The sequence below is a fragment of the Balaenoptera ricei genome, chromosome 4 (assembly GCF_028023285.1).
Source record: "Balaenoptera ricei isolate mBalRic1 chromosome 4, mBalRic1.hap2, whole genome shotgun sequence".
In the NCBI taxonomy this organism is placed as follows: domain Eukaryota; kingdom Metazoa; phylum Chordata; class Mammalia; order Artiodactyla; family Balaenopteridae; genus Balaenoptera; species Balaenoptera ricei.
The window spans coordinates 22,657,902-22,674,633 of NC_082642.1; the positions used below are offsets into that span (position 1 = coordinate 22,657,902).

The 16,732-nt window shown below is 36.3% G+C and overlaps 1 protein-coding gene across 11 annotated transcripts in view; it reads right to left on the reverse strand.

Moving 5' to 3' along the window:
- The window catches only part of CEP63 (centrosomal protein 63), an 82,206-nt gene that overhangs the window by 10,959 nt on the left and 54,515 nt on the right, over nucleotides 1-16,732 (reverse strand). For all 11 annotated transcript variants that reach the window (XM_059920288.1, XM_059920292.1, XM_059920287.1 and 8 more), the window contains 3 exons: nucleotides 3,890-4,123; nucleotides 3,473-3,612; nucleotides 2,532-2,669 (listed from right to left, as the gene is read on the reverse strand). In XM_059920288.1, coding sequence (XP_059776271.1) covers nucleotides 2,532-2,669; nucleotides 3,473-3,612; nucleotides 3,890-4,123 — 512 coding nt within the window. The remainder of the gene's footprint in view (nucleotides 1-2,531; nucleotides 2,670-3,472; nucleotides 3,613-3,889; nucleotides 4,124-16,732) is intronic.

Below are 16,732 nucleotides of genomic sequence, written 5' to 3' on the forward strand. Positions count from 1 at the left end.
TCTTGATGTCCAAGAAATACCCTTAAACATCACCTCCCACCCCAAAATAAAACTCATTTCCGATTTCCTTATCACCGGAGGCAGCTAAATTCAATTCACACTTCTGGAGATACTTTTGAGTTCTGTGTTTACCTGTATTTTTTCTCTCTGCTTAGAATATTACTGGTTACAAAATTCTAAAGATTATAGCAACTTAGGTAGTTTTTTTCTCTCTAGTTGTACAGGAGCTGCATCATAATCTCAGTCTTCACCAACTTAATTACAATCCCATCCTACACACAGCTGCCAAAATAATCTTCTTCAAAGAGTTTCCCACTTGTCACCCTTACTTAAGAATCAATCACTCATCAGATACAAGAACCTCAGGGGCACCATACCTCTCTTATCTCACAGCTCATATCTACTAATAAAGTCTTTTTGCCGCTAAATTGCTAGGCTTTACTGTCTGCCATGTGCCATTAGCTAAGCCTGACTTCCTGTCTCTTCACACACCATCCCCTTGACCACACAGCACCTTCCCCTCCTACCAGGCAATGGATAGTAAACACCCTTTCAAGAATCAGATCAACATGTACCTGGATAGAGCCACACTGACCCTCATTCCTTAATCACCTTGAAAACAGTCTATTTTCAATTGTTAGAGCTTGAATGTAGACATTTTCTAGAATTTTCACTTTAAATTGCTCTTAGGTCCTTTAATGTGCATATTATGTTTCTCGAACTACAAATTCTATGATTAAAATAATGTCTTTTACTTCTTACCTCCCTCTAACCTTGCCCACCATACCCTTATGCCCTGCATCATTTGGTTCCAGACTGTCCAATACAGGCTTAATAACTATCTAGGTTGTTTCACCCACACAGCCAACTTACCAGATAAGCTACCGTTCAAAAATAACATCTCTACAATACAACAACACAAAAACAGTCACTTAAATTCCTCCAGTTCCTGTTTCAGGGAATATTCTCTTCAAACTGAACAACACAAATAAGCTGTCTAAAAGGGTTCATTTTTCTACTTGCCTTTTGAAACAGAAAAATAATTTTGGAAGTCTTTGTTTTATTACTGAACACTGGTATTTGTATCCATTTATTCCAACTTTACTTATTTCTAAAAATCCTAGAATGCTTATTTATTTGGTACTTAGAATGTGACTACAGTGTGTCAAACACTGAGATAGAGAGAGAAGAAAATCAGATAATCTTGTCCTATCTACAGATGGGAAAATCGAGGCCTAAAGAGACTAAAGTGTCCCAGGTCACAATGCAAGAGGCAGTGTGTCAGAAACAAGAGGCAAGTCTTCAGAGCCTGCTAAGAGCACAGCAAAACATGTAAAAGATCACTAAAAAGTCAATCAATGGAAAATCAGGATAAAAAATGTAAATATTAGTTCTAATGTCAATAAGAATCCTAAGCTTTTATTTTATTCAATCTAAAGTATGCAAATATACCTCAGTAATGACAACTAAGAATATCTTAAGTATTCCAAGGTGAGAAAGAAATAAAGCAAAAACTCTGTGTGTGTATGCATGTATATTTAATATGTAAAGAAAATATTTAGTGGTTTGCAAAAACAGAAATAAAAGATATATTACTTAAAGATAGGACAAAAAATTTATTACTGTACTTAAAAGGGTAAAATGGCAATTTTTTGGTTATCTGTTTGCCTAAAGGCTAACAATTTATTGTATTTTTATCTTCTACACACAGAAAATACTACTGTACAAATGACCATGATTTACGTTTAAAACAAAATATCAAACTCTTCCCGATCAGAAAGTTTAGCAGGATGATAAAAAAAGTTCACAGTATGGTGATACAAGTGAGCTGGGCATGGTATAGCGTAAGTCAGGATTCAATCAACACACTAGGAAATATCAACAGCATTTCAGCACAGAAGGAAGGAGCACCACGTGTCCAGGGAGATCTCCCCAAGAGCAGCTCCAGTGGCGTGGCTGGTAGAGGGGAAAGGCTGCCTAACTGAAGGCCTTCTGCACAGGAGAAATGTGAAGATGTACAGTCAATAGAGACACCTCTTTTGAAGAACTTGATTTTAAAGGACAGCAGAGAAATACAGAAGTAACTTGACAGGGATATAGAATTAAAGGAGGATTTTCATTTTTTTCCCAAGATGAGGAATATTAAAACATATTTTATACTAGTGGAAATGATTTAGCAGATATTAAAAACTTGATGATGTAAAAGAGAAAAGGAGAAGCTGCAGAATCAGTACGTAAGTGGAGTCTTAGGAGCACAGACGTCATCCACTGATTCATTCACTCTAACAGATTAAGGACACAGACAGATTGCAGGCTAACTGGTAGGTTTGGTGGTAAGAATATTAGGAAGTTCTCCTTTAACTGAGATTTACAGTTCTCCTTTAACCTCAATGAAATAAGAAGTTAGGCCATTTGTGAATGATAGAGAAAAAAACATATTTTCACTTGTTATATTAGCTTACTTTATCAATACATGATTGAAAATAGTTTCTAACAATTTGAATGTTTCTGAAATGTATGTAATTACCTACCTGCCTTCCAGACGAGTCACTTCTGCCTGCAGAAGTTCTTCACTAGTGTGGGTAAAATCCAGTCGGGAGAGCACATTCTCTAAGTCTCCCTGCCCTTGAGAGGCATACCTCCTTTCTGCCTGAGACTCCTCCAGTGACCTATGGGAAGACACAGGAGGACTGTTAAAGGCCTTGTATCTCTGCAAACAAAAACAACACACAGCCAGTTCATATTTCCCAACTCTTTTTGGTAATGAAACTCTTCAGAACTCTTCAATTTGTTTCCTGATTTACAAAAGAACAAAACAAAACAAAAAACTGGGAGAGTAAAGAGGCAGAGATGATGCTTCTAAAAAAGTCAGCAACAGTTTACTCCTTTCTCAACTGGGATTTGGCCTGTTTTTCAAGGGAAAAAGACAAAATGACAAAAATCACCTTGTTGACACTTGATACCTTGAGTCAAAGAAACTGAAAAGTTATAGACAAAAACAGAAATGTGCACCAGACTTAAATTACAAACTTCAGAGCAACAATTCATACATAAAAACAAAATTAACTTTAGGATTTTTTTAAAGGGCTATCTCAATAGCTGGCTTATTGATGGTATTGATGATAAGCAGCTACTAAACATGACCTGTTCTACCAAGGAAGGGAGGTCTCCCAGGAGACGTAGACTATAATTCCTTTCACGTGTGCAGTTTTGGCAAGGGTATGGATTGACAAAAGGGTTCCTAACTTTCTAAATATCAGAGTCTCTTGGTTAGGGGACCCAAACTGCAGGCAGAAAAAACTAATCATACAATATTTTCTAAAGCTAAAAAAATTTAACTCAGAAATTAAAACTGAATAAGAAAACCTATAATATGATCAAACACAAAATTATGAATATGCAATATTTAAAATGGTGCTTAATGCTAAGCCACCCCGTGGCTAAGATTAATAATATTTAAGATTAAATATACCTTATGGTCTCTACTGTGTGTTGAGTCTCAGTTGCCTTTAATTTTGCTTGTAGCTTCTCCTTTTGTATTCTTGTCTCATGCATGAAATTTTCTTGAGTCTGAAGAGCTGCCTTCAATTCTCTCTTTTCTTCTTGCAGAACCTGCAAAAATACTCAGAAAAAAAGTCAGATGTTATTAAATTTTTCTATTTCATGAGAAAAGGTAGCCAGGGAGTCAAACTGTAAGTTATATAACAGGCACCACATTAATAAGGCCTGTTATTAATATCTGATCCTGTTATTAATATCAATATCTATTGGCTACAGAGCAGGGAAGAAACCATAGATCTTGGAACCTAGTTCCAAGTTCATTAGTCTCTCTTAAAACACACATACACACATTTCCTCAGTTACAGTATATTACAATTTAAAAACATACCTCTAACAGTTTTTCAGATTCCCTCAATTTTTCTTCTTTTTGCTGCTGGTCTTGCACAATAGTCATATTGGTTCCAACCAAGTCATTGACCCTCATGGTGAGGCGCTCTATTTCCAACTCATTGGCACAGATGGTGTCATTGGCCCGCTCCAGCTTACTGCTCAGGTGCTGAATTTCTGACTGGCTGGACAGCTCCACAGACTCTAATTTTTGTTTCCGATTGGCAAGCTGAGCCTAGAAACACACAAATTACCAACTGGTAAAAGTGAAAAGGTAAAAGAATAATCAATGAATAAGGAAAACTAAAATGAAACTGAGTTTTACTTCCATAAAAACATATAGCATTAGCTCATTAAAAATATATAATCCATTTATGATTTTAAAAATTTCCATGATAGGGGCTTCCCTGGTGGCGCAGTGGTTGAGAATCCGCCTGCCAATGCAGGGGACACGGGTTCGAGCCCTGGTCTGGGAAGATCCCACATGCCGCGGAGCAACTGGGCCCGTGAGCCACAATTGCTGAGCCTGCGCGTCTGGAGCCTGTGCTCTGCAACAAGAGAGGCCGCGATAGCGAGAGGCCCGTGCACCGCGATGAAGAGTGGCCCCCGCTTGCCACAACTGGAGAAAGCCCTCGCACAGAAACGAAGACCCAACACAGCCATAAATAAAATAAATTAAAAAAAAAAAATTTAAAAAAAAAAAAATTTCCATGATAAAAACTAGGAATAGAGGGGAACTTTCTCAACTTGATAAAGACTATCTAAAGAAACCTTACAGCTAACATTATACTTAAAGGGGGGAAACTTGATACTTTCCCACTAAGATCAGGTACAAGGCAAGGATGTCTCCTCATACCACTCCTTTTCAATGTCACACTGGATATCCTTGTTAATGCAATAAGGCAAGAAAAGGAAATAAAAGGTATACAGATCAGGAAAGAAGTCATAAAACTGTTTTTGTCCACAGATAACATGATCATCTATGTAGAAAATCTGAAAGAATTGACCAAAAAAAAAAAAAAAATCTCCTGGAGTTAGTAAGCAATTATAGCAAGGTTGCAGGATATAAGGTTAATATATAAAAGTCAATCACTTTCCTATATGTCAACAATGAACATGTGGAATTTAAATTAAAAACACAATACTATTTACAGTAACACCTAAAGAAATTACTTAAGTATAAATCTAACAAAATATGTACAAGATCTATATGAGAAAAACTACAAAACTCTGATGAATGAAATTAAAAAACTAAATAAATGAAGAGATATTCCATGTTCATGGAAAGGAAGAATCAATACTGTTAAGATGTCAGTTCTTACCAATATTATCTATGAATTCAACACAATCCCAATCAAAACATCAGCAAGTTATTTTATGGATATCAACAAACTAAAGTTTATATGCAGAGGCAAAGACTAAGAATAGCCAATACAATATCAAAAGAGAAGAACAAAGATGGATGACTGATGTTACCTAACTTCAAGATTTACTATAAAGCTACAGTAATCAAGACAGTGTAGTACTGGCAAAAGAACAGACAAATAGATTAATGGAACAGAATATAGAGTTCAGAAATAGACCTTTATAAATATAGTCAACTGATCTTTGATAAAAGAGCAAAGGTGATACAATGGAGCAAAGACAGTCTCTTCAACAAATGGTGCTGGAATAACTGGACGTCCACATGCAAAAAAATGAATCCAGACAAAGGCCTTACACTCTCCACAAAAATTAACTAAAATGGATCACAGACCTAAATGTAAAATGAAAACTATAAAACTCTTAGAAGATAGCATAGGAGACAACATAGATGACTTTGGGTACAGCAGGAGATAGAGGACCTACTGAGGTAGGAGACAGACAGACCCCTGGGCTGGACAGCTGGTGTCTGCAAGTGAAGTAAAATTGAAGCTTTGTTCTCACTCAGCCACTCCAAGGACAAAGCAGGTGGCAGAAGCTGAGCTCCGCTGAAGTAAAAAGATGACCAGTCCTGAGGTCAAGGAAAACTTCCCTGTCTGCATATGTGCAGGAAGGCTCCTTGGGGGTCCAAAAGAGAGGGGACACCACCCCATAATAAGTGTGGACATATCCCCACAGGCCTCTGCAGTGGGATCCATCTTAGCAAAAAGTTGCGCACGCATCTTGGGGAGGGTCCTAGGACCAGTCAGGTGTGAAAAAAGAAACAAGATAACTGGCCAAAGGTAAACAAAGACCTGGAAGAACTGTCCTACATAAGGGATTTAAATCAACTCTTTACCGCACTCCTCCTCATTAGACAGGACGCACGTACTCTTTCTCTCTGGGTGTGTATTTATGCCTAGCTTCTGACTTACTGCACTCCTCATTCAGGATGACTGCACTCCTCTCCTGGTGTGTATTTCTGCCTTGCTTCTGTCTTAAATAAACTGCTTCTCTGTGTGCTCTCCCACATGATATGCTGTGTCTCTAATAATAAACTTTCTACCTGTTTTTACAGTTTTTGCCTTCTTGAAACATTCTTGCTTTCAGTGGGGGTAAGAGCCAGGTCCACAATGCTTCTAGCCTCTAGTCCCTGGTGGTCTAGCGGCTAGGATTCCTGGTTTTCATCCAGACTACCCAGGTTCAATTCCTTGTCAGGAAACTAAGATCTCTCTTCAGGACCGCTATCTCTCTGAGATCAATATCTTTGTAGATACAACACCAAAGACACAATCCCTGAAAGAAATAACTGATAAGCCGAAATTCATTAAAATTGAAAACTTTTACTCTGTGAAAGACAATGTCAAGAGAATGAGAAGACAAGCCAGGTCTGGGAGAAAATATTTGCAAAAGACACACCTGATAATAGGACTGTTATACAACATATAAAAAGAACTCTTAAAATTCAACAAGAAAACAACTCCATTAAAAAATAGGCCAAAGACTTGAATACAGATGGCAAATAAATATTATATATGAAAAGATGATCTATATTATATGTCATCAAGGAAATGCAAATTAAAACAACAATTACATATCTATTAGAATGGCCAAAATCTGGAACACTGATAATAGTAAATTCTGGCAAGGATAAGGAGCAACAGGAACTCTCATTCATTGCTGGTGAGAATGCAAAATGTTACAGCCATTTTGGAAGACAGTCTGATGTTTCTTACAAAACTTAACATATTCTTACCATATAATCCAGCAATTGTGTTTCTTGGCATTTACCCAAAGAAGTTTGAAAATGTATGTCTACACAAAAACCTGAATATGGATGTTTAAAGCAGTTTTATTCATAACTGCCAAAACTTGGAAGCAACCAAGTAGGTGTGTGGATAAATAAACTGTGGTATATCCAGACAATGGAATATTATTCAATGCTAAAAAGAAATAAGCTATCAAGCCATGAAAACACATGAAGGAGTCTTAAACTCATATTACTAAGTGAAAGAAACCAGTATGAAAAGGCTACATACTGTATGATTCCAACTATACAACATTCTGGAAAAGGGAAAACAATAGACAAAATAAAAAGATCAGTGATTATGGGGAGGGTAGGCAGGGGAGTGATGAATAGGCAGAACACAGGAAATTTATGGCAGTGAAAATAATCTGTATGATATTATAATGATGGATGTGTTTATGGAGGGATGGAGAAGAGATGCTGCCTACCTACTGAAAAGACAGCTGCATTATTCTACCTACTTGTGCAGAAGTTTAACTATATCCATGACTCATCATATAGGAAAACTGGATTTATCTCTTATTTAAAACATAGGAAAAAGGAACTATAGTGCATTATTTTATTTCTTACAGAAGTGCAGAAATTAAAATTTTTTAAAAGTCACTAAACCACTTAAATTTCCAGATCAAATTTTCCTCTCTCCCCACCCCAAAACATGTTGCATGTAGTTAATTATTGTGTTTTAACATTCTTTTCATGAAAATCACACACATTCCAATGATTCAAATTGACCACAAAAATGTTTACCTGTAGGAGGAAAGGAGTGGGGAGAAGAGAATTGTAGAATTTTGTTCCTTCAGGAAAAAGGTGCGTGGAGGGGAGGAAGGATTTGTTCTGTCATCAATTTTTGGACACTCCCTGAGCTAAAAGACTCAACTAAATATAGTGCATCTCAAAGTTTCCTTCTATGCTTTATCTACTGAGTTACATACCAATAAGACCACTTTAGCAACTGTCTCATGGACCTGCAGTTCCTATAACTTGGATGATTTTTTAGGCTATGTATCCCAGCTATACCGGTTTTTAGCTCCCAACTTTCTAGTTTTCACAAATTTTAATCCAGCATCCTGAAAGGTACTTCATCTTCACACTGAAGACAGACATAAATCATTTGTGTAAGTAAAACTTCCATTATTCTAAATATTTTTAAAAGGTAAAGCACACAATTTTATTTTAGAAGTTTAAGTGGAAATGTCTCTGGGAAATCTATCTGCTGTGGATTTAAGGATTTTATTGTGAATAGTACAGGGCCAAAATGCTGTATTGTGCGTGCATAAAGTAGACGCTCAACAATGCCCATAAGCCAGAAAGAGGGTGGGAGGAGAAAGGCAAAGAGGCAGATAGTGTTTATATAAATTACAGATCCAAGATTCCAGCACAAAGATTCAAAAAAATTTTTTTACCAGATTCCTGCAACAGTGTGAAAAAAGAACATCAAATAGGTTTAAATGCACAAGAATAACTGCCAGGATGCAACTGTCTCCAAACTTTTAAAATACAATATAAACTACCCACCCCCAACAAGGGGAAATCTTACATAGAATTCTGAACAGAATAAATACCTGAAGACATTGGATGAGGATGATAAGAAAGAGCCCAGTGTGCTGAACCTCCCCAACCCTACTTTAAACTGCATAGCAGCCCTGGGGCTTGACAGAACATAGCTAGAAAACCACTGCTCAACTGGACGCTCAGGATGAAAAACAATACATAATTGCAAAACACTAGCATTGTCTTTTTAACACTGTTAACAGCTATTTAACATTATTCAGTTCAGATCTGTGACCTTAAAGTAAACTGGTATTGAAGTTATAGTTTAACTAAGCTATAGTTTAACCAGCTGGCCAAGATTTGATACTTAAAAACTAAACAACTAGTTTTGTGGCATCAAGAACATAGCTTTCTTTTTTTTTTTTTAAACATATTTATTGGAGTATAATTGCTTTACAATGGTGTGTTAGTTTCTGCTGTGTAACAAAGTGAATCTGCTATACATATACATATATCCGCATATCCCCTCCCTCTTGCGTCTCCCTCCCACCCTCCCTATCCCACCCTCTAAGTGGTCTCAAAGCACCGAGCTGATCTCCCTGTGCTATGCGGCTGCTTCCCACTAGCTAGCTATTTTACATTTGGTAGTGTATATATGTCAATGCCACTCTCTCACTGCGTCCCAACTTACCCTTCCTCCTCCCCGTGTCACGTCCATTCTTTATGTCTGTGTCTTTAATCCTGACCTGCCCCTATGTTCTTCAGAACCTTTTATTTTTATTTTTTAGATTCCATATATATGTGTTAGCATTTCTCTTTCTGACTTACTTCACTCTGTGTGACAGACTCTAGGTCCATCCACCTCACTACAGATAACTCAATTTCGTTTCTTTTTATGGCTGAGTAATATTCCATTGTATCTATGTGCCACATCTTCTTTATCCATTCATTTGTCGATAGACACTGAGGTTGCTTCCATGTCCTGGCTATTGTAAATAGTGCTGCAATGAATATTGTGGTACATAACTTTTTTTGAATTATGGTTTTTTCAGGGTATATGCCCAGTAGTGGGATTGCTGGGTCGTACAGTAGTTCTATTTTTAGTTTTTTAAGGAACCTCCATACTGTTCTCCATAGTGGCTGTATCAATTTACATTCCCACCAACAGTGCAAGAGGGTTACCTTTTCTCCACACCCTCTCCAGCATTTGTTGTCTGTAGACTTTTTGATGATAGCCATTCTGACCGGGGTGATGTGATACCTCATTGTAGTTTTGATTTGCATTTCTCTAATGATTAGTGATGTTGAGCATCCTTTCATGTGTTTGTGGGCAATCTGTATATGTTCTTTGGAGAAATGTCTATTTAGGTCTTCTGCCCATTTTTGGATTAGGTTGTTTGTTCTTTTCATATTGAGCTGCACGAGCTGCTTGTATATTTTGGAGATTAATCCTTGTCAGTTGCTTCGTTTGCAAATATTTTCTCCCATTCTGAGGGTTGCCCTTTCGTCTTGTTTATGGTTTCCTTTGCTGTGCAAAAGCTTTTAAGTTTCATTAGGTCCCATCTGTTTATTTTTGGTTTTATTTCCCTTTCTCTAGGAGGTGGGTCAAAAAGGATCTTGCTGTGATTTATGTCATAGAGTGTTCTGCCTATGTTTCCCTCTAAGAGTTTGATAGTGTCTGGCCTTACATTTAGGTCTCTAATCCATTTTGAGTTTATTTTTGTGTATGGTGTTAGGGAATGTTCTAATTTCATTCTTTTACATGTAGCTGTCCAGTTTTCCCAGCACCACTTATTGAAGAGGCTGTCTTTTCTCCATTGTATATTCTTGCTTCCTTTATCAAAGATAAAGTGACCACACATGAGTTGGTTTATCTCTGGGCTTTCTCTCCTGTTCCATTGATCTATATTTCTGTTTTTGTGCCAGTACCATACTGTCTTGATTACTGCAGCTTTGTAGTATAGCCTGAAGTCAGGGAGCCTGATTCCTCCAGCGCCGTTTTTCTTTCTCAAGATTGCTTTGGCTATTCGGGGTCTTTAGTGTTTCCATGCAAATTGTGAAATTTTTTGTTCTAGAAGAACATAGCTTTATTTTTTTCTTTATGTTTTCTAACTGTAGTTGACATACAATATTATGTTAGTTTCAGGCGTACAACATAGTGATTCTACACATATACATTACATATTGATCTCCATGATAAGTCTAGTAGCCATCTATCACTATACAAAGTTATTACAATATTATAGACTATATTCCCTATTCTGCACATTTTATCCCCATGACTTAATTATTTTATAACTGGAAGTCTGTACCTCTTAATTCCCTTAGCCTATTTTGCCCAACTCCCCGCCCCCACAACCCCATGGCAACTACATTTGTTCTCTGTATCTATGAGCCTGTTTTGTTGTTTGTTTCGTCTTTTAGATTCCACATGTAAGTGAGGTCATATGGAATTCGTCTTTCTCTGTCTTATTTCACTTAGAGTAGTACTCTCTAGGTTCATCCATGTTGTTGCAAATGGTAAAAATTTCATTCTTTTTCATGACTAATATTCCACTGTATACATATACCACATCTTGTTTATCCATTCATCTGTCAGTGGGCACTTAGGTTGCTTCTATACCTTGGCTACTGTGAATAACACTGCAATGAATAGAGGAGTGCATATATCTTTTTGACGTTTTTTGCGGGGGGGGGGGGGGGGGGTAATGCCCAGAAGTGTAATTGCTAGATCATATGGTAGTTCTATTTTTAATTTTTGAGGAATCTCCATACTGTTCTCTGTAGTGGCTGCACCAATTTACATTCCCACCAACAGTGCTTGAGGGTTCCCTTTTCTCCACACCCTCACCAACACTTGTTATTTGTTACCTTTTTGATAATAGCCAGTCTGACAGGTGTGAGGTGGTATCTCCGTGTGGTTTTAATTTGCATTTCCCTGATGATTAGTGATGCTGAGCATCTTTTCTCATGTCTGTTGGCCATCTGTATGTCTTCTCTGGAAAAATGTCTATTCAGGTCCTCTGCCAATTTTTTACTCAGGTTGTTTTTTGATGTTGAGCTGTTTAAGTTCTTTGTATATTTTGGGTATTAACTTCTTATCAAATAAATCATTTGCAAATATATTCTCCCATTCAGTAGTCTACCTTTTCATTTTGTTGATAGTTTCCTTTGCTCTTCAAAGACTTTTTAGTTTGATATAGTCCCACTTGTTTATCTTTGCTGTTGTTTTCCTTGCCTGAGGACACAGTTCCAAAAGAATATTGCTAATAACGATGCCAAAGAACATATTGCCTATGTTTTCTTCTAGGAGTTTTATGCTTTCAGGTCTCACATTTAAGTCTTTAATCCATTTTGAGTTTATTTTTGTACAGGGTATAAGAAAGTGATCCAGTTTCATTCTTTTGTCTACAGATGAATAGTTCTCCCAACACCATTTACTGAAGAGACTGTCTTTTCCCCATTGTATATTTTTGGCTCCCTTGTCATAAATTAATTGACCATATAAGCGTGGGTTTATTTCTGGACTCTCTATTCTGGTGCATTGATCTATGTGTCTGTTTTTGTGTCAGTACCACATAGTTTTGATTACTATAGACTTATAGTATAGTTTGAAATCAGGGAATATGATACCTCCAGCTTTATTCTTCTTTCTTAAGATTGCTTTAGCTATTTGGGGTTTGGTTTTGTGTGTGTGTGGTTCTATACAAACTTCAGATTTATCTGTTCCAGTTTGGTGAAAAATGTCATTGGAATTTTGATAGAGACTGCACTGAATGTGTAGATTGCTTTAGGTAGTATGGCCATCCTAACAATATTTATTCTTCTAATCCATGAGCACTGTACATCTTTCCATTTATTTGTGTCATCTTCATCTTCAATTTCTTTCAAAAACATCTTAATAGTTTTCAAAGTATAGGTGTTTCACCTTTTTGGTTAAACTTACTCCTAGGTATTTTATACTTTTTGATGCAGTTGTAAATGGGACAGAAGTCTTATTTTTCTGATAGTTCATCATTAGTGTACAAAAAAGCAACAGATTTCTGTATATTGATTTTGTAGCCTCCACCTTTACTGAATTAATTAGTTTTAATAGTGTTTTTTGGTGGAGGCTTTAGTTTTCTATATATAGTAACATACCATCTGCAAATAGTGACAGTTACTTCTTCCTTTCCAATTTGGATGCCTTTCATCTCTTTTCCTTGTCTGACTGCAATGCCTAGGACTTCTAATATCATGTTGAATAAAAGTGGTGAGAATGGGCATCCTTGTCTTGTTCCTGATCTTAAAAGAAAAGCTTTCAGCTTTTCACAGTTGAGTATTACGCTAGCTGTGTGTTTGTCATATATGGCCTTTATTATATTGAGGTATGTTCCCTCTACACCTACTTTCTTGAGAGTTCTTATCATAAATGAATGTTGAATTTTGTCAAATGATTTTCCTGCATCTACTGAGATGAACATATGATTTTTTATCATTTTTAAATGTGGTGTATAACACTAATTGATTTGCAGATATTGACCCATCCTTTTATCCCTGGAATAAGTTCCACTTAATCATAGTATATGATCCTTTTATTGTATTATTGGATTAATAATATTTTGTTGAGGACTTTTGCATGTATGTTCATCAGGGATATTGGCCTATAATTTTCTGTTTGTTGCATCTCCATCTGGTTTTGTATCAGTGTAATGCTGGCCTTGCAGAATGAGTTTGGAAGTGTAGGAAGACTTTCTCTTCAATTTTTTGGGAACAGTTTGAGAAGGACATGTATTAACTCTTCTTTAAATGTTTGGTAGAATTCACTTGTGAAGCTGTGGTCCTGGACTTTTTTTTTTTTTTTCTTTTGAAGTTTTCTGATTACTGATTCAGTTTCATTACTAGTGATTAGTCTGTTCAAAATTCCTATTTCTTCCTGATTCACCCTTAGAAAATTGAAATTTTCTAGGAATGTATCCATTTCTCCTAGGTTTTCCAAACTGTTGGCATAAAGTTGTTCATAGCAGTCTCTTATGATCCTTTGTATTACTGTGGTGTCTGCTGTAACCTCTTTTGTTTCTGATTTTATTTATTTGGGCCCTTTCTTCTTTTCTTGATAAGTCTGTCTAAAGGTTTATCAAGTTGGTTATCTTCTCACAGAACCTTCTCTTAGTATCATTAATCTTTTCTATTGTCCTTTTAGTCTCTATTTCATTTATTTCTGCTCTGATCCTTATCATTCCCTTCTTTCTACTAATTTTGGGCTATATTTGTTCTTCTTTTTCTAGTTCTATAGGTGCAAGGTTACACTGTTTATTCGAGATTTTCCTTGTCTCATGAGGTAAGCCTGTATCGTGATGAATTCCCCTTTTAGAACTGCTTTTCCTGTGTCCCACAGATTTTGGAATGTTGTGTTTCCATTTTCATTTCTCTCAAGGTATTTTTTAAATTTCCTCTTTCATTTCTTCATTGACCTACTGGTTGTCCAAAAGCACGTTCTTTAGCCACAACGTTTGTGGTTTTTTCCACTTTTCTTCTTGTGCTTGATTTCTAGTTTCATACCATTGTGGTATTGAAATGATGCTTGATATAACTTCAATTTTCTTAAAGTTACTGAGAGTTGTTTTGTGACCTAACGTGATCTACTCTGGAGAATGTTCCATATGGACTTAAAAAGAATCTGCATTCTGTTGTTTTGGGGTGAAATATTCTTTATATATTTATTAAGTCCATCTGGTCTAACGTATCATTTTAAGGCCAATGCTGTGTCATTGATTTTCTGTATGGATGACATATCTATTCATGTAAATGAGGTGTTACAGCGCCCTACTATTACTGCATCATTGTCAATATCTCCCTTTATGTCTGCTTTATGTATTTAGGTGCTCCTATGTTTGGTGCATATTTACAGGTGTTATGTCCTCTTGATGAATTGGTTCCTTTATCATCATGTAATGACCTTCTTTTTCTCTTGTTACAATCTTTGTTTTAACGTCTACTCTGAAATTGATAAACCATTAGCCAAGAATCATCAAGAAAAAGAGGGAGAGGACTCAAATCAATAAAATTAGAAATGAAAAAGGAGAAGTTACAACAGATACCGCAGAAATACAAAGCATCCTAAGAGACTACTATAAGAAACTCTATGCCAATAAAATGGACAACCTGGAAGAAATGGACAAATTCTTAGAAAGGTATAGACTTCCAAGACTGAACCAGGAAGAAATAGAAAATATGAACAGACCAATCACAAGTAATGAAATTGAAACTGTGATTAAAAATCTTCCAACAAACAAAAGTCCAGGACCAGATGGCTTCACAGGTTAATTCTATCAAACATTTAGAGAAGAGCTAACACCCATCCTTCTCAAACTCTTCCAAAAAATTGTGGACGAAGGAAAACTCCCAAACTCATTCTGTGAGGCCACCATCAGCCTGATACCAAAACCAAAGATACTACAAAACAAGAAAATTACAGACCAATATCACTGATGAACATAGATGCAAAAATACTCAACAAAATACTAGCAAACAGAATCCAACAACACATTAAAAGGATCATACACCACGATCAAGTGGGATTTATCCCAGGGATGCAAGGATTATTCAATAAATGCAAATCAATCAATGTGATACACCACATTAACAAACTGAAGAATAAAAACCATATGATCATCTCAATAGATGCAGAAAAAGCTTTTCAACACCCATTTATGATAAAAGCTCTCCAGAAAGTGGGCATAGAGGGAACTTACCTCAACATAATAAAAGCTATATACTACAAACCCACAGCAAACATCATTCTCAATGGAGAAAAACTGAAAGCATTTCCTCTAAGATCAGGAATGAGACAATGATGTCCACTCTCACCACTATTATTCAACATAGTTTTGGAAGTCCTAGCCATGGCAATCAGAGAAGAAAAAGAAATAAAAGGAAAAGAAGAAGTAAAACTGTCACTGTTTGCAGATGACATGATACTATACACAGAGAACCCTAAAGATGCTACCAGAAAACTAATAGAGCTAATCAATGAATCTGGTAAAGTTGCAGGATACAAAATTAATGTACAGAAATCTCTTGCATTCCTATACACTAATGATGAAAAATCTGAACGAGAAATTAAAGAAACACTCCCATTTACCATTGCAATGAAAAGAATAAAATACCTAGGAATAAACCTACCTACGGAGACAAAAGACCTGTATGCAGAAAACTATAAGACACTGATGAAAGAAATTAAAGATGATACCAACAGATGGAGAGATATACCATGTTCTTGGATTGGAAGAATCAATATTGTGAAAATGACTATACTACCCAAAGCAATCTACAGATTCAATGCAATCCCTATCAAATTACCAATGGCATTTTTTACGGAACTAGAACAAAATATCTTAAAGTTTGTATGGAGACACAAAAGACCCCAAATAGCCAAAGCCGTCTTGAGGGGAAAAAATGGAGCTGGAGGAATCAGACTCCCTGACTTCAGACTATACTACAAAGCTACAGTAATCAAGACAATATGGTACTGGCACAAAAACAGAAACATAGATCAATGGAACAAGATAGAAAGTCCGGAGATAAACCCACACACCTGTGGTCAACTAATCTATGACAAAGGAGGCAAGGATATACAATGGAGAAAAGATAGTCTCTTCAATAAGTGGTGCTGGGAAAACTGGACAGCTACATGTAAAAGAATGAAATTAGAACACTCCCTAACATCATACACAAAAATAAACTCAAAATGGATTCGAGACCTAAATGTAAGACCGGACACTATAAAACTCTTAAAGGAAAACATAGGAAGAACACTCTCTGACATAAATCACAGCAAGATCTTTTTTGATCCACATCCTACAGTAATGGAAATAAAAACAAAAATAAACAAATGGGACCTAATGAAACTTCAAAGCTTTTGCACAGCAAAGGAAACCATAAACAAGACCAAAAGACAACCATCAGAATGTGAGAAAATATTTGCAAACAAAGCAACTGACAAAGGATTAATCTCCAAAATATATAAATAGCTCATGCAGCTCAATATTAAAAAAACAAACAATCCAATCCAAAATTGGGCAGAAGACCTAAATAGACATTTCTCCAAAGAAGACATACAGATGACCAAGAAGCACATGAAAAGCTGCCCAACATCACTAATGA